This window comes from Daphnia pulex, chromosome 11, assembly GCF_021134715.1.
Source record: "Daphnia pulex isolate KAP4 chromosome 11, ASM2113471v1".
NCBI classification, from domain to species: Eukaryota; Metazoa; Arthropoda; class Branchiopoda; order Diplostraca; family Daphniidae; genus Daphnia; species Daphnia pulex.
Window position 1 is genome coordinate 1,905,030 of NC_060027.1, and position 21,459 is coordinate 1,926,488.

At 38.5% G+C, this 21,459-nt stretch overlaps 4 protein-coding genes and 3 long non-coding RNA genes across 11 annotated transcripts; 4 read left to right on the top strand and 3 right to left on the bottom strand.

Annotated features, from left to right (window-relative positions):
- The first annotated feature begins 2,096 nt into the window (after window positions 1-2,096).
- Window positions 2,097-7,502, top strand: LOC124207810. The gene is made up of 9 exons (XM_046605432.1): window positions 2,097-2,411; window positions 2,506-2,761; window positions 2,819-3,214; window positions 3,283-3,408; window positions 3,490-3,716; window positions 3,789-4,575; window positions 4,649-4,744; window positions 4,812-5,039; window positions 5,107-7,502. Exons 1-9 carry the CDS (start codon window positions 2,170-2,172, stop codon window positions 7,171-7,173), a joined length of 4,425 nt encoding a protein of 1,474 aa, XP_046461388.1. The 5' UTR covers window positions 2,097-2,169; the 3' UTR covers window positions 7,174-7,502.
- Window positions 7,503-7,679: 177 nt separating this feature from the next.
- Window positions 7,680-9,126, top strand: LOC124207827. Its single transcript, XR_006880154.1, has 6 exons — window positions 7,680-7,896; window positions 7,955-8,115; window positions 8,191-8,326; window positions 8,380-8,609; window positions 8,693-8,796; window positions 8,858-9,126. It is a non-coding gene; the product is annotated as an uncharacterized LOC124207827 (long non-coding RNA).
- On the bottom strand, window positions 9,013-9,827 carry LOC124207824 (putative eggshell protein). Its single transcript, XM_046605455.1, has 2 exons — window positions 9,700-9,827; window positions 9,013-9,609 (listed from the first exon to the last, which is right to left on the bottom strand). Exons 1-2 carry the CDS (start codon window positions 9,712-9,714, stop codon window positions 9,178-9,180), a joined length of 447 nt encoding a protein of 148 aa, XP_046461411.1. The 5' UTR covers window positions 9,715-9,827; the 3' UTR covers window positions 9,013-9,177.
- A 722-nt stretch (window positions 9,828-10,549) lies between these two features.
- LOC124207825 (extensin-3-like) lies at window positions 10,550-11,367 on the bottom strand. Its single transcript, XM_046605456.1, has 2 exons — window positions 11,209-11,367; window positions 10,550-11,119 (listed from the first exon to the last, which is right to left on the bottom strand). The coding sequence occupies exons 1-2, from the start codon at window positions 11,221-11,223 to the stop codon at window positions 10,742-10,744; spliced, it is 393 nt and encodes a 130-aa protein (XP_046461412.1). The 5' UTR covers window positions 11,224-11,367; the 3' UTR covers window positions 10,550-10,741.
- Window positions 11,368-11,768: 401 nt separating this feature from the next.
- Window positions 11,769-14,922, top strand: LOC124207823. Of its 5 annotated transcripts, XR_006880152.1 has the most exons (9): window positions 11,769-11,851; window positions 12,382-12,436; window positions 12,502-12,603; window positions 12,680-12,763; window positions 12,821-13,125; window positions 13,248-13,698; window positions 13,790-13,869; window positions 13,928-14,079; window positions 14,158-14,922. XR_006880152.1 is itself a non-coding variant. In XM_046605454.1 (5 exons), the coding sequence occupies exons 2-5, from the start codon at window positions 13,304-13,306 to the stop codon at window positions 14,265-14,267; spliced, it is 726 nt and encodes a 241-aa protein (XP_046461410.1). In that variant the 5' UTR covers window positions 12,952-13,125; window positions 13,248-13,303; the 3' UTR covers window positions 14,268-14,922. The 5 variants fall into 5 exon arrangements, 3 of the variants coding, with proteins under 3 accessions (XP_046461410.1, XP_046461408.1, XP_046461409.1); XR_006880153.1 differs by lacking the exons at window positions 11,769-11,851; window positions 12,382-12,436; window positions 12,502-12,603; window positions 12,680-12,763 and having other exon boundaries at window positions 12,949-13,121; XM_046605454.1 differs by lacking the exons at window positions 11,769-11,851; window positions 12,382-12,436; window positions 12,502-12,603; window positions 12,680-12,763 and having other exon boundaries at window positions 12,952-13,125; window positions 13,939-14,079.
- An 872-nt stretch (window positions 14,923-15,794) lies between these two features.
- LOC124207832 lies at window positions 15,795-17,765 on the bottom strand. The gene is made up of 5 exons (XR_006880156.1): window positions 17,588-17,765; window positions 17,311-17,485; window positions 17,083-17,226; window positions 16,660-16,953; window positions 15,795-15,846 (listed from the first exon to the last, which is right to left on the bottom strand). It is a non-coding gene; the product is annotated as an uncharacterized LOC124207832 (long non-coding RNA).
- A 25-nt stretch (window positions 17,766-17,790) lies between these two features.
- On the top strand, window positions 17,791-19,193 carry LOC124207831. The gene is made up of 5 exons (XR_006880155.1): window positions 17,791-18,054; window positions 18,153-18,245; window positions 18,339-18,427; window positions 18,487-18,557; window positions 18,621-19,193. It is a non-coding gene; the product is annotated as an uncharacterized LOC124207831 (long non-coding RNA).
- The last annotated feature ends 2,266 nt before the right edge of the window (window positions 19,194-21,459 follow it).

The window sequence follows — 21,459 nt, forward strand, 5'->3', positions numbered from 1 at the left end:
GGCCGTAGTGATTATATTATAAAGTTCAGATCATGAGACTTTTTTTTTCTCTTTCCTGCTTTTGTGTCTCTTAATGAAATCTTTATAGAATACAATTTCCCCTAGCGCACAGCAATCAACGGTACACCGACTCGGAATATCTAAAGTCAAAAGGCCCTTCCCCATCAACCAACCATTACCCTTTAAGTCATGATGATGAAATTTTTTAAATAGCAAAATAATAATCATCTAAAGTGCAATTCGTTTTTTAACCCCGGATGTGTGTGTACTCCTCCGGAGGGGAAGTTGCTTATCGCATTCGTAAATTTCTTCCAAAAATTTAATGAGAACAAAAAATACAAGGTTGCCATTACACAGACGTGCAAGATAGTCATCATTAAATGACGAGTTACGAGATGAGGGGCGTCTACGAACGCGTAGCACGAAAACAGATTCTCTCTTAAACGATCTTTTTTTTTTGGCCGCCAAAAAATCTGAAACACTTTTTCTGAAGGGAGGAAAGAAATAATAATAATAATAATCCTGGCCGGCGGTGGTGGTTGGGTTTTTTAGTGAGCGTCTGGAAACGATTTCGTCCGACGTCAGCCAAACCAATTTCCGCAAACACTTTTTTAAAAAAAGTTAGTTCTTCTCTTTTTACCCATTCTCTAAGCAAAGAACGGTGGAGAGAGAGTGTTGCGTACGATGGCCACAATATATTAAGGAAAAGACAGAGTGTGTGCCAGACATTTCCCAAGGGACTATAATCAAAGATGACGCAATGACGCTTAAAAAAAAACTGAACGGCGAAGAAAACTGTATAATAACCGAGCATGGGTGGGGGAAAAAGACAAAAAATTACCGACACAAAACAATCAAACTGAGCAAATGGTCGTTACATTGTTTTTCTTTCAACGGAACTATTCGGAACTATTATATTACGCGACGCCGTGAAACCATTTTTTGATTATAATTCGTCGCTAAGATTTTTCTTCTTCTACTTCTGGGGTTCGGTGTGTGGATTCTCCCAGGTTCGACCGGTTCTGCATCTAGACGTGTGAGAGAAAATCTGTCGAGTGATGAAAAACCCCGAGCCGTGAATTCCCCCCCAACCATTTTCCCGTCGTTGTATGATGAGGTTTCCCGTCTCATATGATTTAATTTGATGTCTATTTGATGGCCCGACCGCGTAAAACGGTTACTGGCTGCTATATATCTTCCAGAACGAGAGAATTGACATTTTCGAATCAATGTCATCTCTCACAAAAGAGCCGGAACCGAGGTGTGTGCGTGACCGTGACTGTCCAGCGATTTCGATTTTCTTTTTTAGGGGAAAAAAAAACAAAATAAATACAAGCAAAGGGGAAATGTAAATAGAGACAAAGATCAGTTCAAAACATTCTATTGCCCCAAAGGTTACGTCTGATGGGCTAGCGATAATATATATCAGTTCGTCCGTGACGTCAAATGGGTTTTGCTGTTCGCTCTGCTGCATTTTCTGTTTGTTTTGGTTATCTTACGGGCGGACAGAGGGGGAATTTCATTCAACTGGAAACTGTAAACAGCCGATAATAATAATGCAAATACAATTGAACGGGCTTTTTTTTATAGTGCACTTGGATGGGAAGAGGACACGAGGTGCATTACGAACCAATATGCAACCAGCGCTGGAGTTAAATTATACAGTCCGTGAGATATTTTTACTCCCTCCGAAAAATCAGCCTCCTGGATGTGACGACGAATACATAAAAGGGATAGTGTTTGTCTAGCGCTGTGTGAATTTATTGCCGATTGAAATTACTCGTCCCCCCTCACCTTCTCGAGTACAATTTGAAATCACCTGGCGAACGAAAATTCTTGGAACTGTAATAAATTAACGACGCTATTACGTAATTTGCCTTCCCCATATTTATGTCGACGGTCGTTCCCACTGGCAAGCAAAAGTAAAATTTTGATGTTTCTTTAACTAACTGTTGTACTATCACAGTTTTTGACAGTCTCGTTTCATGGGCTTAGCTGTTTGAGTTATCAGTGGATTGCATCCTACATTTGATGGCAATAAGTTTTATCAACAACTGCTTGAATTCGCAAGATAACATTTTTGTTTGTCTAGTCGAACAAGGAAAAAACGAGTTGGTTAGTTGTTGACAATCTTCGTTTCTTAGCGGACAATAAATTCGTCTGCACAGAATGGAAGGACAAAATAAGAATTCGTCTTGTTTGGAAAACGTTAAATCTAGCCAGTGTGATGTAATAAGACATGGGAGCAGCAGGGGAATGTTTAAAGATAAAGCTGTCGCTACAAGGGAACTTTTACTAGACAGTTGTGACGCGGATGTTTTTCAAAATGAAGAGCATTGGAAACATTTGATCAATTTGCGCGACGACAATTTAGTTCAATACCACCAGTGTAGCATCAAAGGAGAAGCCAGGTGATGGTTTTATCAGTTATTCAATATGATACCTGTGTTTTATACTAAATTAGCTAAAGGCCAATTTTTTAAATCTAATTGTTTATGGTACTAGACTCCTTGTCATGGACTTGTGTGAGGGATCGATGCTGGACTATTGCCGAAAAAATTTACACGATAATGTGACACTATTTGTTAAAGGCATTGACATTATCTGGCAAATAACCTGTGGCATGGATTACCTCAATCGTCATAAAATCCACCATGGAAACCTAATGCTGGAAAATGTGCTGTTCTGGAAAAGAAATTCAAGTTCTAAAAGAATTGTCGTAAAACTAGCGGGCTACGGATACAAGCTATTTCAAAATCAGGTAGATCTCAGAATCAAAGACATAGCTTAATGTAATAGACACTTATTCATTTACAAGAATAATATCAAGGACGATCTCTACCAACTCGGTTGTTTGTACTATTCTGCTGCTACCAAGGACGAAGCCAAACCAAATGAATTGATTCCTTTGGAGATTTTGACCGAAATTGAAATGAACCACAGATCTCTCGCCTTAGATTTGATACACCTTCTTATTAAAGGCGAAGATGGATTGAAACTTGAAATCGCCACTCTCCTGCGACACCCATTGTTTATCCGTTCCACATTGTTTATCCGTTCCAGCGAGGATGGTAAAGCGAGATTGATCAAGGACTTGACGGATGGGGAGCTGTCGCACGTATGGAACAGCAAGCAAAAGTTGCAAGAATGGAAAATGTCTTTGATAGAGGAAACAGAGCTACACGACGAAGATTTCCACGACTTGACCGACATAGTAAATATTGATAAAGATTCGTCAATTTGAGATGCTGTTTTGATTCAAATGCCTTGTGATTTCATCAGCTCGTTTCAGAAAAAACGGACACCGGCCAAATAGTGGCAGAAGCTTTGAGAACGACTCCAAAATCATTCGCGAAATATATTTGGTACCTGGCCACTGACTTGTCTTTTTCAGAGGAAACTAACAAAGTAAAAAGTTTCGCTGTATTAGGCTATTCTATACTACATAATTCAGCAGTTTTTAATATCTAAAATCCCTTGTGTTTATAGGCTCACTCCATTGAGATTCACGAATTATTAGGGAAGGGTAATTACGGGAAAGTTTTCAAATGTAATTACACCGATGGAGACGGAAAACGATATTTGGCTGCATGCAAAAAGTGCAATACAAAGGGGGAAGGCAATGATATTTTTGATCGAGAAATCCAAACTCTTCGCCAATTGAATCACCTCTTCGTCATTAAGTACTTGGACGTGATCGAAAAATCTTCCAAAAAGTATTTTAAATTTTAATTATTACGTGTCGTAATCTATCTATAGCGAATTTGAAATTATTGACGAACCAACAGGTTTATCGTGATGGAGTTGTGTGAGGGATCTCTAAAGGATTACTTCGACGGAAAGCTGGAGGGAATCCCCAAAGACTCTTTAGATGACAAAATCCTTGTAAGTCAAATAACTCTCGGCGTGGCCTACATCCATGACAAAGGGATCATTCACAAAGATTTGAAACTCGAAAATATTCTACTAAAGCGCCAATCGCTCCGCCTAGTTTTAGCCAAAATTGCTGATTTTGGATTCGCTAAGGAACTGAAACCTGGCAAGGCCGAATTCAGTGAAACTTTGCACGGCGGAACAGAAAGTTATATGGCACCTGAACTTCTCACAGCTACTAAGGGCGCCTACCCAGCGTCTTTCGCTAGCGATGTTTATGCATTGGGCATAACAATTGTGCGAATAATCAAGAAAGGGGATCACCCTTTCGGCTGGTCCAAGCTTTTGCGGACGGATTCTATGGTCAAAGGACTAGTTCCTCCAGAGCTTCTAGGATTCAGCTGGGACCTGATTGATTTGTATCTCAAGTTAACGGAAAAAGAACCTGAAAAACGTCCTGAGATGCGACTCGTATTGCGCCATCCATATTTTGTCTTGACGAATGACAGGACGAAAAGGTACTTTGTCGATAAGCTTTGCAACGATTTCGATTTACTTTCAAAAGACGATCGAACGAAGCAGCTGAAAAAAATTTTCAACCAGCACAATTTCCAAGAATGGTATAGTACTACTCTTTCTGGTTACCCGGATACTGACGATGACATCGAAGAAATGTCAAAAAATCTATCACTGTTAAGAAAAGTAAGTATAAACAAGTGGAAAATTGTAAAAGAACTAGTAGTTAAAAAAAGTCATTAATAATTATTTGTTATAGTATGACCCCGACATTCAAGCGAAGAAATACGCAGAAAAAATCAAGGAAGCTATCTCCTCCGATTACGATGATGACATTGAAAGTCAAATCAACCAGGTTTCTCACAAGATTGATCTCGAAAATGTACACAAAACAATAATAATTTGAATTTCACATATTTTAGATGAGTACAAATCGGAATCTTCCTCGTTATCGTTTGTGCAAGTTGGTTCATCATGCGCCTAATCTTATTTTACCCTATTTCTGGTACCATTTGTTTGATTTAATTAACAACTTAAAACTATCCCGGACATCAATCGCCAAGGAACAAAAGAGCATACAACAAAAACAGACAGCGACTGTCCGAACAAGACGTCAATCGAGTAGGACGAAACCATTCACGGAAAATACGGTATGCATGTTAATGATCAAATTTTTCCTATCCTTAAATATCAACCCTATTCATGCGTATAATCTAGATGATTTCTGAAATGGAATGGAGTAGCTTGTGCTTCGAAGAAAACGAACTCATCGATGAACTATGGAACATTAAGTACTCGGATCAGATCGAGAACTGTTCAGAAATGCCCAACGAAATTATTGGCATAGTTGCAAAATGCAACGTTACAGCAAAGGTATGGGCAATGTTATTGAATAGATTCGGAAGAACACACGCCGGTTTTCTGCTCCACGAGGTAGTTCAAAGCAACGCTTACAATGGCCCTGAATTAACTCGACACATTTTGCAACGATACAAAATTACTGATGATGGTTTGCTGTCTTTGGCGACTTCCAATGAAGGAAACGTTGCAGCTGGTATAACACGGGTGCTTTTAGAATATGGAAGAGACCCGAACGCTCCCACTTCAACTGGATTGACTCCTATTCACTACGCAGCCAGAAATGAATCTAATTCAGGACCAGAAATAATGAAGCTTCTTCTCGAACGAGGAGGCAATCCAAACGTCCGTTCAACTCATGACAGTTCCACGCCCGTTCACTGGGCAGCAGCTAACCAAGGGGAATACGCAGTTAAGATTTTGAAGCACTTACTTGGCTCTGGAGGCGATTATGATGCGGTTGCAGAACATAATTTAAAACCAATTCATTTAGCGACGATGAACAGTAGCAAATCCGCACCGGAATTATTAGATTTGCTTCTTAAAAATGGAGGCATCGACGACATCTATGGAGAAACAGGAAGGTCATTAGTTCACTTAGCTATTTCCAATGACGGAGACTATGTACCAGCAATTCTAGAAAAATTATTTGAAAACGGAGCAAAACCCAATGTTGGTGATGATGGAAAACGAACGCCACTCCACTATTTAGTTGCCAACAGTACTTCCAAACAGGAAACTGCAATTGCGAAGATTCTGCTAAGTAATGGCGGCAACCCGAATGCCGTTGACAAGTGGGGAAAAACGCCGGTTCACTACGCAGCTGCAAACCTAAAAGAAAATGACCATGAAACATTAAATTTTTTATTAACCAATGGCGGAAGTGTTAAGATCAAAGACAAAAACGGATATACTCCTATTCATTGTGCGCTGCTGAATACGGGGATTCACGGAAGCAAAATTAGGGAACTAGTGGGTGTCACCAATGAAAATATAAACGCTGATCTTGACAAACGCGGAAACACGCTTCTTCATCACATTGTAAGTACCAAAACAACCCAAACTGATATTCATGTTCAACTTTTACTGGATTACGGAGGGAATCCTAACATTCAAAACAAACTTGGACACTCACCTGTTCATTTGGCCGTGATTAACCTATCTAGCGACAGTACAACCGTTTTGCAACTGTTACTTCTTAAAGGGGGAAATCCTAATCTTCTCGACAAAGAACTCCGATGTTCGCCTGTTCACTACGTGGCCACCAGTCTTAGGGATATAGCAACCGAAGAAATGAAAATCCTTCTAAACAACGGAGGAGATCCAAATGTAATTAATAAAGACAGACTTACTCCATTACATCTGGCAGCCAAGAATGAAGGATGTCACGGACCTTATCTGACGAGAATTCTTCTCGAACATGGAGGGAATCCTCACGTCGTTGACGCATTCAATCGAACACCTCTAGAATTGGCCATCAGAAATTCCAATGACAAATTAAGATTAGAAATTATTTCACAATTGTTGAAAAACGGTGGAAATCCTAACGCTGGTAACAGAGAAGGTTCGACACCAGTTCATTTTGCCGTTTGCGACAAAAGAAACAATTCGTTGGAAGTGTTGAAGCTTTTGTTACATTATGGTGGAAATATTAACAAATGTGATAACAAAGGAAGAACGCCATTCGCCCTGGCTACACAGTTCGGAAGTAAAAAATATTGCCTGCTCAAAGTGAAAGCCCACCTTCAAAAAATCTCTCGCCAAATGAGGAACCCGGAAAAAAGTTGGTTGAATGGAATTAAAGAAAACATGTGTTTTAAAATTATTAACTTACTCGAGCAAGCAAGCAAGCAAGCTCCAGTTAAACTGTTTTTAGCGATAGTACTGTTTTCTTCCATGTTTATACTTTTGTATACTATATTTTGATCAAGTAAATAAAGAAAACTGGTGAAGCAAAAGCCTCTGTATACCAATTGGCACTGTACAACTGTGAAATTTAAAATTTTTCTTCACTGTTCTTTTACTTCATTTCTAAAAGTATTAAATGGCTTGATGTTAGGTGGAAAAATGGCATCTACATTAAAATCTACAATTACAACATACTTGAATACTTGAAATAGAGAACTTACTCAAAATATCCGAAATTGGGCACAGTCGTGAAAATAAAATAAGGCGCGAAAATAAACAACAAGTTAAACCTTCTCCATCGACGAAAATAAGACAATGAGGTTCCGGGATCCCCAGACCTTGTTGCCATGTTGCAATTATGATTATGATAATTTTTTTTTTTTCAAGATGAATATCTCACAAATATTTTTCAATAAAATGCTTTCATCTACTGGCAATAATTTTGTGATGTGATTTATTTTTAAAGATTTTAGAATTTTCAATTCATCGTAGCATGGCGGAGGGGAGGAAACCATGAGTCCATTCCGCTTCCGCCCATGCCATTCGGCCATTGGCATTGTCTTCAAGCGGCGGTTAGATGTTTGAAATTAAGTAATAGACACTGTAGGAATTGTCTTGTGCTTGTGAATAATCCAGCAATGAAGGACAAGTAGCTGGTGAAGTAAACTTAAACAATATTGTCTTTTCAGAAACAGTGGTTTGCTGAAATAGCAAAAATTGCATTCTTCAGTCTAGACATAAGTGTGTGTTACACTGCACTTTAAAGTATAAGAATAACTATTTCTGAATATCTTAACAGAATTTCAGATTTTTCTTCGCAGACTCTTTTGAGTTTTGACTTTTGACTACGGCTGACATGGGAGCAAATACTGGGTCTTTGTAAGACACATCTTAATACAAACTATTTGTAAAAGACTGGCAGCCAGGAAGAAATTGGTAGTGCAATGCAAAACCGTTGCTGTAAGGAGAATTGTACATTGAACAAGGCCAACTTGCTGCATACTACAGTTTTATCCAATCTATCTTTTTATGTAGGTCAGAGCGTAAGACAATCAAAAGATGATGACCAGCTGCAGCACAATAACTAGCAGCCCTTTGAAACTAAGTGTTTTACGAAGTAAAAAAGTGTTATTCTACTGGCGGATTACGCCTGTTCTCTTGATCTGATAGAGTAATATCAATTGTTCAGATTTTGAATAGCGTTGTAGTAACTCCCTTTTACAGATATTACATCATCATGCTGAGCACCATGGGGATAGGAGATCTCATCTGCCGTTTAGTTATAGGGCCACTCATCACCGTTTGGAAATTAGACGTCACGAAACTGTACGCCATCTCGCAGATTGCCTGCGCCATAACAATTGCTTCCTTTCCAACCGTGGTGAACGGCGTCCAGATGATTATCCAAGGTTTCTTATTCAGCGTGACTTTCGGCTGTCAACGTTTGTTTCTCGGTAATTTACTACAATGGTCCAATGAATCCGCTTTCGATTTCGTCCCAGTCAATTTAATGGTCCCATTTTATTTTTATTTTTAGCTCTCGTTCCGCGTGCGCTTTTCGGAAGTGAAAATTTGAATCGGATCTTTTTTGGTGTCTCCATGTTTTTCGGAGGGATTGGCATTCTTATTGGTCCACCGATCGTAAGTATTTGTTAATTATTTTATTTGAAATTATTGTGTCATTCTTTTTCGTAATTATTAGGCAGGACTTATTGTGGATATCACGCCAGGTCGCTCTTATTGGTTGGCCTTTGTCTTCGCCTCTGTCATGGAACTTTTATCGGCGATCGCTACAATAGGCGCGCTGTTCTTCGCTAATCGAAAATGAAGTCTTTCCAAAAATTGAATAATGTCCGGTTTGTTGAAATTAAGTGAGATTTATTTTTTTCGTTAGTTATTTCGACATTCTCCACATGTTATGGACAATTACAGATTTTTTTCAAAAATAGATACTAGGAATTTTGCGGCTAAGGCATTCGGGTCAAATTCCGATTAGTTTTACTGGTGGGTCTCGTGGTGGAATTAATAGCTTGGAGAGTAGCTGCCGTAAGATTTGGGTTTCTCGTATTTGTCGTAACCGTAAGATGGGGGGCTGTAGTCGTAGCTTGGTTTCTTACCATAGCCGTAAGGAGAAGGTTGGTATTCGTAGCTTGGTTTCTTGTCGTATCCGTAGGAAGGTGGGCTGTAATCGTAACTCGGTTTCTTATCGTAGCCATAAGAAGAAGGCTGATACTCGTAGCTTGGTTTCTTGTCGTAGCCGTAAGGAGCAGAGTGATAACCATAGCTAGGTTTGTTATCGTAACCCTTGTCGTATCCTTTTGGGCCCTTATAGTCCATATCGTACTTGACCGAGTACGAGGATCCGTATGGTGAATATCCTTTGCTTCCACCGTAGGAATAAGGATCGCTGGCCATGGAGACGGCCACCAAAACGACGAGAGCAAACAAGGAACTCTGCAAATGTTTCAAGGATATGTCACTCATAACTTACAGGTATGTAGTCAAACATAAAATACTCAAGCATTTTAGTAGATAGAAACTTACAGTGAAATTGGCCATTTTGTGTTGTAGTACTGTTTCTATTTCTTCAAGAGAGCTGTTGGTGTTATTGTTGAATTGTTGGAACAAACAACTGATGACAGTAGACTCGGAGACGGTCAGTATTTATAGCAAGTGGAAAAGCTGGCCGGCATATGGTGACGGTGAGAAAGCGCAAATAAGCGGCATTGATAACGCCCTCGTTTTTTTCAGTTTCATAAAATCCTTGGAGAATGATTTACGCGACGTATATAACACGAATCGGTGGTTTTCTATATTTGTCTCGCTGGACAAGTAAAAACAACATTTAGATTTGTTTCATTGAGCTTCAGAGCGGGTTTTAACTATAATAACGTTTAGTTGTGACCATTGGAATTCCCCCGGTTCGCTTAAAGTTTTAATTGAATTTGTTAACATTTTTGTTACCACAGACCACGCCCTGCTATAAGTTGTCGCCGAAAATGATCATGGACCGTAAGTCGGAAACAGGAAATTTGATAGCGACGATGGAGTGAAACGGTGATTGGTTAAATAGAGTAACAGGTGCAACACGAAACTTCGCATGTCTCTACCAACATACTTTCACCTGCTGAAGATAAAAACGAAACCTCATTTTATAGGAAGTTTCTTATATACATCCACTGATCTTTTCCTTTTCTAATGTGGCAACTACAGTTGCTTAAAAGAATAGACTCGCTTCCCGATTTCATTTTAATTACGATTCTCAAATTTGAGATTTGCAAATGAATTGTTAATGAAAAATTGGACTCTCCCGATCCTAATTGAGAAACGAAATTGATGATTGAAGGCGAAGACCAGCGACGTTAGGCAAGACTGAATTTAATGTAGACGGTAGTGGGGTAACTATGCAATTTATTCATTTCCTTGAAATAACCCAACGATATTTACGCCAGCAGAAATAATTTATTTCTGCGTCATACTCAAAGTTAAAGAAAAATATAATAATGCACTTGATCAGAGAAATTCGACGGATTGTTGAAGAGTTTTAAAACGGTGCGACTTTATGGCTGGCGGTTAAAGATGACTTTCAATAAGCTGAGTAGCTTCCGTAAGATTTGGGTTTCTCATACTTGTTGTCGTATCCTTTAGACTGCACGTAAGATGGTTGAGGGTTGTATGCCTTGGCTTTCATTTGGTACGAGGGTTGAGGTGGATTGTACGCTTTCGTGTTGTAAGTTGGGGCTTGACGGTACTCTTTAGGTTTCATGTCGTATGATGGAGTCTCGTAATGTTTTCTCTCGTAAGAAGTTTCGTAAGCCTTGGGCTTCATGTTGTATGACGGAGACTCGTAATGTTTCTTCTCGGGAGCATAAGAAGATCCGTAAGGTGCAGGCTGCTCGTAGGGTTTCCCATTGTATCCATTGGCCATTGCAACGGCAGCGAAAGAAACGAGAATCACAGCGATCTGGAGAATATTTGGGGAAACAAGTAACAACAAACTAAATTAAAAATCCTAGCCTGGCTTAATCAATGATAGAATTAAAGTTAACTTACAGTGAATTTGGCCATTGTGGTCTGTATTTTTCTTGCTGTTGTTTTCAGAAAAGCTGTATTGAATTGCTGAAAGGAGCAAGTGGTAACTACCGACTTGACTTGAGTCGGTATTTATAGGAAAAAGTAGAGGCAGAACGGACTGGTGGGTTGGAACACGTTATTGATGTCACATCAATTCACTTTCGTACTAACCTTGGCCTGGGGGTGTGTGGGGTGTGGCTAAAATTAGAATCACCCACTTTAAAAAGACCTTTACTGGGTTCGCGGTTCACTGTACAGCGGTATAAGACAAAAGGAGAAAAAATTCGTTATAAATAGAAACTAAATGCGGTTCTAATTAACTGGTTTGCATACAGTCACTTGGCTGAGTTTACAAAGTTGGCGGCGTCTTTTTGCGAAACCCAACAAGGTCTTAATCAATTTTCAATTTTGGCACTTTTTTCTACTAATTTTTCTACTTGAACTCATCATCTATTCTCAAATCAACTTATATAATCTACTTCTACTCTATAAACTTTGCATCATTTTTGAAAAAACCGCGTCATTCCATTTCAGACACCTAGTAGAGAAATTTCGTACTACTTTATCGTTGCGTTGTCGTCTGCGTTTTGGGCGGCTTGACGACCAATGTTTGGTCCAAGAAGTGAGATTTCTTTAATCTTTTTGTGACTTTCTGTTGTAAGGAATATTTTTATCTGTTTAACATAGAGAGGACACCGAGTAACTGTAATTTTGTCTAAGTATAAACTGTCTAAAGTTAGACAGTTCTCTCTAACCTGGAATCCCCACAGTTGATATTTGGGACCTTGATATATGCACATCCAACGCTTCGTGAAAATGTGTTAATCATAAATTATTGCTTAGTTTTTTTTTTTGTTTCTCTTGACTTATAATTTTAGGTAAAATCTTCCACATTTGAGAAATAATTCATTTATTAATTAATAGATTAACAAGGACCGATAAATCTAGTAGATTAAATCACCTAGTAGTATGCAAATTAAAAAAAAAAAAACATCAAACATGATCAACTCTCCGCAACTCTCACTTGGAATGCTGTATACTTTGGTTTTATTAAATGCATGCATATCAAGGCTTTTTACAAAAGATAGGGCTATTTTGCCAAGTTAACAACTGGCTTATTTGTTATTTAATAATTTCGCTTTTTTCCCACAGGAAGATCTACGATGCTGTCATTTTTCTAACGTCCGGTTGAAGCCATTCTGAGAAGGTACTTTTCAGCCCTTATCTAAAACAAAAGAATTGCAATATTATTTCCTATGAATTTGGTTGAAGGTCATAACTCATAAGGAAGGTTACGTAAGTGTCATGCGGTGGTGTAAGGTTGGGTGAGAATTGAGAAAAACACGTGTTCATCATTATAAACTACAGTTGTAGGTAGAATTGCTGCAAGGCTTGAGTTGAGAGGTAAGGTTGAAAGAAACTTTTCTATTTCCAATGAATTTGGTTGAAGGTCATAAGGAACATTACGTAAAAGTGTCATGCGGTGGTGTAGAGGTTGGGTAAGAATGACACGTGTTTCATCATTATCAAGCAGGTACAATAGCCGCAAGGTTAAGCTATTTGGTTTTCATTTTGATATTGGTTTTTGTAGACCCATCCCCAGCAACGTCTTCCTGCAGAAGGAAAGGCCGGTTTGCATTTCAATTGAAGGTCATGGAGATCATTACGTAGAACGTGTCATGCAGTGGTGTAGAGGTTGGGTGAGAACGGGACGTTTTTCATCATTATCAAGAAGGTAGAATAGCCGCAAGGCTCGAGAGGTGAGGGTGAGAAAAAAATCGTATAAAAGGAGAGAGAAAAGGCGACAGAGATCAGTCGAGTGAGAATCTCTGCCCCGTCAACAACTGATTACTTGTCACCAACTGCATTCTTCCCATTTCCCATTCGTAATCGTAGGTATTCGTATTCGTTATTATATTCGTTTGTTTTACATGGAGTGTGGAATTAATTCTATTTAGTATTTATATTTGTTAATATACCACTGATAACTGAATGTTTTAAAATTATTTATTGTCTAGATAACTATGGCGTCGTTCTGCTGTTGGTTATCGTTGTGTCGACCAGTGATGTACCAATGTCTCCTAGGTATGGTGGTTACCAAATCACTACCCCGCCGTCTTACAACAGAACAACATCAAACGTAACGACCAGTTACTTCACCAAGCCCCCCAACTATTACACTGAGGAGGCCGAATGTTGCACAGCCACGTATGCTGCCCCAGTTTACTTCACCGAGGTCCCCAAATATTACTCTGCTCCCAGCTACTACCAGAGGCTTCTGACTACACTAAGGCCCCCGAGTATTAAATTGCAACTTACGCTGCCCCCAGATACTACACTGAAGCTCCGAAGTTATCCACCACCAAGGAAATGGAACACCCCAACCTACGCTTCTCCACCTTACTACACACGGCAACCTGCGCTATTAGTCACCAAGTGCAGTCTTGATCGTGCAACCAATTCTCATGCGTAAATATGCTGTTTTACATTCACTTTTGAATCATTCCACGTTTCTTAGATTGTTGTTTAATCATTTACATATTTAAATATTTTCAATTAGATTTGGCGTCGTGCTGCTGTTGGGTGTTCTATCGTTGATAGCGGGTCTACCACTGGTGTACCAGACTCCACCGAGGTTGGGTGAGGACTATACGTGTTGCATCACTATCAAGTGGGTGTAATAGCCGTAATGCTTTAGAGGTGAAACAGGACGAGAAAAATTCGTAAAGAAGGAGAGGGAAAAGGCGATGGAGATCAGTCGAGTGAGAATCTCCGACCCGGCAACAACTGTACTATTTGTCATCAACTGCAATTCCATTCTCCAATGCTCCTTCCAATTATCAATCATGGGTAAATAAATTTGTACTTTTTCTATTTGTTAACATGCCACTTATAACTGAATATTAATATTAATTTTTTTTTGGTTAGTTAACTATGGCGTCGTTCTACCGTTGGTTATCGTTTATTGCTGGGTCGACCACTGTTGTACCGATGTCTCATGGGTATGGAGGATACTAAACCGCAACGTCGCCGCCTAACTACACAACATACGCAACAACCAGTTACTACACCGAGGCCCACAAGTAGGCCTACTACTCCGATCCCAACTACTATACCGAGGCTCCAGCTTATTACACCATCGAGGCCCACCTGTACTACACCACTAAGGCACCGGAGTATTACACCACAACCTTTGCTGCTCCAGCCTACTACACCGAGGCTCCCAAGCACGCTCCCAAGCACTATACCACCAGAGAACCGGATTACTACGCGACTACGTATGCTGCCCCAGCTTACTACACCGAGGCTCCCAAGTATTTCTCTGCTCCAGCTTACTACACCGGGGTCCTGAATACTACTCTGCACCCAGCTACATAACCCACAACTACACAGCGGTTGCTTCATCGTACTACGTTGATCCGAATTACTACTCCGAGGTTCCAGTTTACTACACCAAAATCTACACTGCCCCCCAGCTGCTACACTGAAGCTCCTGTTTACTGCAACACCAAGGTATTCGAGTATTATCCCACATTTACGCTTCTCCAACCTTCTACATCGAAGCTGCGAAGTATTACTTGCCCCAGTTACAACACCACTACAAAAAGACCGAAAAAGACTTATTCTAAATCCAAAATTTTTCCTTGTAAATGGAAATTGATCCTTATTAGAATACACTTTTAATGCGAGTAATTATCTTGTAAGACTTCTCAACACCTCCAAGCATTTTAACATTGCAACGTATTCTGATTTTCATTTTTTGAGCAGAACTACTGTTGCTTCAGTTGCTTTGAACAAGAACACTCTGATGCTTGGACGAATTTCATTTAGGCAAGTTACAAAAAAGTTGGTCTTTCCTCTAAACTAACTGTTGTATTTTTATCTAACTCAGGGTAATGAATGGATTATGACAAATTATGTGATTGGTTCTACATAGATCTTCGGACTCTGCCAATAAATTTTCTAAGTCCCTTTAATACCTTGCATTAAATGTAAGTCAATACTCAATCATCTGTTATTAAAGACACAATGAAGAAACATGTTAAAAGGAATTGCTTTATTGTCCCACCTCCACCCACAATTCCACCACATTTTACAGTCACATACAAGTCATACATACATACACATATACACACATACACTTAAGTTAACCCGTTGGCTGCCACGCCATACAACCCGTAGGTTGTTTTTCTACTACTCTACGCGCCACGTCAGAAGGATCCATGACCAAGGAGGGACTTGCCATTGCTGACAAGTCCGGGCTGACACGGTGACAGGAGAAGATGGAATGCACAACCTCTAGAATCCATCACCGTATCGAAAAGGGGGAAGTCCCTATGGTGCATTGCCTAACAGGCGCCTTGCGGCGAATCTGGGGCTGGTGCGACTGTCCGACCACGCGGCATGAAAACCACGAGACCGAACAGCGCGGCCCGTGCTAAGGAGCTAGGGGAGAACAAAGGCGTGGCAGACAACGGGTTAACTAACACATAACGAAATAATACCAACAATACGATGATCCACGTTGATGACGAGTCTCGGTGCCGGACGCGATCGATGATCCACGTTGATGACGAGTCTCGGAATTCCATCTTCTCGACGTCTCATCTGCATTACCTGAATAAAGACAACAAAATTCTTAGTGACATGCCAATAAAAGTTACATAATAGTCACATAGTAAATAAGGTACATTGATCTTGTTTTTTTGCTAAAAACTTCAAAGGCCTGCTTTAAATTGCTTAAAATCTACCTAACAATATTGAGAACTGTACAAAAAACAAAGCTCACTTACTAGTAAAAAAAAAAAATCCGGAAGTATACCGGAAGTAACCACAGCGTCTTAACCATTGAGCTGTCGTCAAATCAAACCACATATTCGTGATCTCCATGAAATTTGGGGTCGATTAGGTGTGATTTAAACGAAATCCAAAATTTGGCCAAAATCGAGAATTTTCCTGAACTATAGTTCAGGAAAATTTTCAAAACCGGAAGTACGCGTACGTAAAAATAAAAACATGAACTTTACCACAAATTTAACGAGGATTACGAATATGTGGTTTGTTTGGGCGTCGAATGAATATTAACTGAACTACTGACTGAAATGACAAAACCGGAAGTAGAAAAAAAAAGCAAAAATCGATAATTTAACAAGTGAGCTTTGTTGGCGGAATAGATATCGTCAGTTACCACTAAAAATTTCCACACAATAACTGCCGATAAATGTTTAAAGAGATGTGCAAAGTAACTAAAACTGACTGTTTTGACAGCTGAAAATTATCGAAAAGCCATCTAGCGTTAGAAAAAAGAAACGTCTAATAATACTTTGCGCGCAAGAAGGCCCTGATTTTTGAATTACTACATAGACATAGAGTTTAACGCAAGTAGATTGCTAGTAGATAATCTAAGAAAATAAGTCAATTGTCGGGTACCTGGGCATAATTCGGTGGAGAGTGACAGGCGGACTGAAGCGACTGGTCTAACTCGGTAGTGAAGTACGATAAATTGTTAAGCAGCATAATAAGCAAAGAAGCTAGATGAGTGTGGGTAGCGAAGATAAGGATGGAGCAGAGAGTTGGTAGAAGTCAATCTTCTGTAATGGACAAAGGCCAGCATCAAGGACCTCTGTGCCAGGAACACACAATTCCAATAAAGAAACTGCGTTGTAGATTGGCATCGGCGGCTGACTCGCGAAATTCAATGGATCCAATGGGATACCGCACAACCTATGAATTCCATAAGCAAAGAACAGAAAAAGGTTTTAACATTGCAGTGAGGCCCATAAATACCCACAGCCAAGGTTGAATTCAAAGTTAATGACATGATAAAGCGAGAACATAGAAGCACACCTTTACCTCAATCTGTTGTAGGCTTCCTATTACTCGTTTCTTGTAGCTATGAAGTGGGAGATGCAGGGAATGGCAGCAATACAATTTCATGACGCAACAACCCCACCAAAAGTGTTCAAAGGTGTAAACATCTTTCAGGCAAGAAGGAACCTGTTAAACAAATGGGTGTGAATTTTAGATTATTTTATTGCATTGATGGATGATGAGGTAGTAAATTCGGAAGGTTATGCTTACCTGTAACCATATATGCAATGCCACAACTTTTGGGCATAACAGCTTGCAGTTTTGTCTAAGATGTGAGAGGATGATGCAGATGAAGCTGAGCGTGTGTGTTTACAGAAGTGTTGAGCAATTTTCTCTTAAAATGGGGTCCAAATTCAATCTGATGACTAGACGGCAGGTACATTTTCTAGAATTCCAAGTAAAGTACACAATTAGTCAACTGGTCAAGTACACAGAGAGTGATAGAAAATTTGCTACTATGTAGTTAGAATAATCACAATAAGCTTACATGTAAATAATTGGTTGATTTTGGGCAGTAAAACATGAAAATTCGAAATCAGAAGATGACAAATCTCTTCACACATTTCGCCATTTTCAAAACAATACCAACACCATCTAGCGGCACACTGGACAATCGTCTGAATTGTAAAAACAACCGCTAGATGATGCCAGTGCTTCATGCAGACGAGACGATTGTCCCAAGCTCCGAAAGTCCGAAGTCTCCGAAGGAAGCTGAAATCTGAAATGTGGAAAATAGAAAGAATTCGATAAGTGAAATCAATATTCAGCCTAAGTTAACAATAATGTTTTTTAAGCTGAAAAACTGAAAGATGAATGGACTGGGTATTATGTTAACTAAATATTCTAATGCATATTTACCAGTTCTTCCATTTGTCATCATTTGCCAGACGTAATGACGACCATTGTTGAAGCTGGCCAGGAATTCTAAGCTGTCATCAATCCTGCAGCTGTAGTGTGCCTTTACCACAGACTACGAAGTGTCTATACTAAAAATGGAATCAAAAATTGTAATATCACAGCAATCTTACAAATTTTCTGTTCTTGTCTTTCAGATGCATGTTTTGTAAATGGTGAATCTCAAATGAATCCAAGAACTTTGAGTTGTCATTTCACTTAATTGACTTTCTTTTCCGATTTTAATAATGGTGAGCTGCAGTCAGAGCATGTAAACTAAATAACAATGTTCTACATCTACAATCAATTGTGTTTATCCTGAGGTTTTTGTTTGATTTTTCTAGGTGATATTGCAGACATACCGTATTGCAAGTTCTTACCTGAGCAGCTGAGCTCTTCCTTTCTGTGGTTCCTTTCAATTGATTCTTTTGAGGTATTGCTTGTTGTCACTGCAATCTTGTTTTAAAATTGACATCTAAATAATCTTTTTAGTTTATTCCTCACCACTGTTCCAGACCTTATCCACTAGTGGAATATGCAAGAAATGTTGATTATTATTCCAGGTATCTTGTCATTATCTATTTTTTTTTACTACATTCTTAGTTAGTCATTTTATTTAATTTCAGGTTAACCCTTGCTACAATTTGAAGAAGTTGATGGTTACAGAATATTTTTTTTTTTATCAATATCAAAAATTAGTTAGATGTAGATAATTTAGAACTGCATATCTGGGCTCCCTTCTTTTCTGTGGCTCCGTTTCCCTAAGTAACCACTAACCAAAGCCCGCTGTGAAATCAGGAGGACGAGGAGGTCGCTGGTCGAACGGGGATTTGGGATTGGGAAGGTGTATGACCTGAGGAAAACTTTTGGAGGGTCATGAGTCTAATCAGGAAGTTTAGTATGACTAATCACATCCTAGAAAATTTGCATTGCCCACTTTTTTCTTCTTCATTGTTCAAGGAATGTGTCTGAATTACGTCATATAATTGCGTGTGTATTAGTGTTGTTTATTTCATAATAAGACATTAGGTATAATGGTTATTATTAAAATGTATGTAATAATTTCAGTTTTTTTTTATAATATGTACAATTTTATCTATAATTATTTATATTGATAACGGTTATTTATGGTAAATATAGATGGTGAGATTAAAATATAGGAATGCTAAAATATATTAAGTTAATTTTTTTAAAAATTATTTGATAAGTAATAAACTTGTAACAGATCTACGGAATAAATTCATTGATTAAGTTTTTAAATCACCATTTTTTCCAAGTTCAATTCTTTTTCAAATTCGAGAGCTATTGTTAAATTATGATCTCATTTTACTCCTCATAATTACCCAATTTCGTTTGTTTATCAATTTTTTATATGAAAACTCCCATTTTTCTTTTTTTTTTCTTCTCACTTAAACGGTAAATTACATGAAAAAAATGTCAATTTAATAACATAATGGTTGCAATTTTTGCAACATCACACCATCATCAAGGAACAGCCACAGTTCAACTTAATGCAGGCTTTTACCAGCATAGGCTGCAGCACCTTTGCACATTGGACACCAACTACAGGAGCATAACCTATAAACACAATAAAATAAATTTCCAGCATCAACTGAAATGTTATTTGATAAAACAAATTAATGCTTCTATATATTCTTTCAAATGGACTTAACCCAAATATTCAATGAAAACATTATCTAATACCTCTGCCCCTTGACGGGCGACTAGACCTACTACAACAAAACAAAAAAACAAATGTTATCATAACAATGTTTACCAAGTTAATAAAAACAAGTCAAAAACAATTACCTGTTCCATTACTATCATTTAATGGGTAGCAAATCAAATATTTATCCATCGAAACCTACAGGGAAAAGAGACAGGTATAGTTTGCTTAAGGCAAGAATAGATAGATCTCTGGTAAAACCACATGTCCAGAATAGATGTGGAAAGACTCAAGACTAAATGAATATTCAAACATTATTACCTTGTTCATTATGCTGTACATAGGGTGATATGTAGAGCTAGCAGGATGCATATTTTCGGCAACATGAGACGCAATTTTAAGTCAAGTGCTCTGAAGAAACTCATGTTTTAATTACATATTTAGGCAAGAACCAATTTAGTAGCACACTAATACCTGTCTGCTGCTGGAAATTGGTTGCATGTTTTCCATTGAGAAGTGGAAAATGCTGTGAATGGAAGAAATAATATATCACTAACACTATCAACAACAAACATTCCTGAACACATGCTAAGGGGCAAGAATGGAACGCCGTTCTAGCTGAATAACAAAATAAATGTTAATGTTAAAATAAAAGACACATATGCTTCAATCCCCCATTAAATTGTAACCTTTCTTAGGATGCAAGAAGGGAATGCTGGCTTGAGTCTGATGTGATACCATCCCACATTTAGTGAGTTGGAGAACAGAATGACAGATTTCTTTGGCAGGACATGGTCTTCTATGGCCTCAACATTTTGGGTTTTCTCTGAATATCAACAAAAAAATACTTATTGATAAAATACACATATACATTGAGCAGACACAAGAAAGTGAAACCATGCAAAAATTTTCAGCACCATAAAAAGCTGAGAAAAGCAAGCACATTACACTGCTTTACCAGAGACTGCTCCAACAAACACCAACCACCATTCAAAGCAAAGTGAAATCTAATTTTGTAAATGTTATTAGTGTTAAGTGAAACACTACACTTAAGGGAGCATCAATTGACACTGCCCAACAAAATAAATTAAAGAGTTCAAGCTTAAACCGATGAAGATATCCATTCCAGTTAAATAAAGATAAAAACAATATCATCCAACTAATGGACTAGATAAAAATTTGTAACTAGGAAGATCGACTAGAGAACAATTCTCTCAATAATCATTGAATAAAAACTACAATTTCAATTGAATTTACCCGTTTGCTTTGTTGTCTTCCCACACTTAAGTAGATAAGGTTTACTTCAAATACACATCAACCACGTACTGAGGTAAGACATTAATAGGAACCACTGTAATTAAGTCACAACATTTAGATACACATTTTACACAGAACAATAACTGACAGCTAAAATTCCAGTTACCTTATTGTAATCCACAGAGATCTGGCGAACCGTCGACCAGCATCGATCACGTGCTGGGTATGAAACGCCCTTCCCAGTTCCCACTGTAATGCAGCCACAAGTGTTTAAATTAGAATCTTCCATTTGATATATACTTATTTTTACAAATGAAACTGTTACCTTTTTTAGTTCCATGAATAAACTCAACAATTTCAATACATTTTCTTCAAAGTTTGACGTGACGAACAGCAAATTCTCATTCCAGCGTTCGACCTGGAAATAAATGATCACCATTCACCAGCAGACGTTCTTTTTCTTTCATTGTCCCCCTGAGGACTGAAATGTCAAATGACACCACGCCCTCCACATCCCCCGGCCTCTAGAATTACCACTAGAG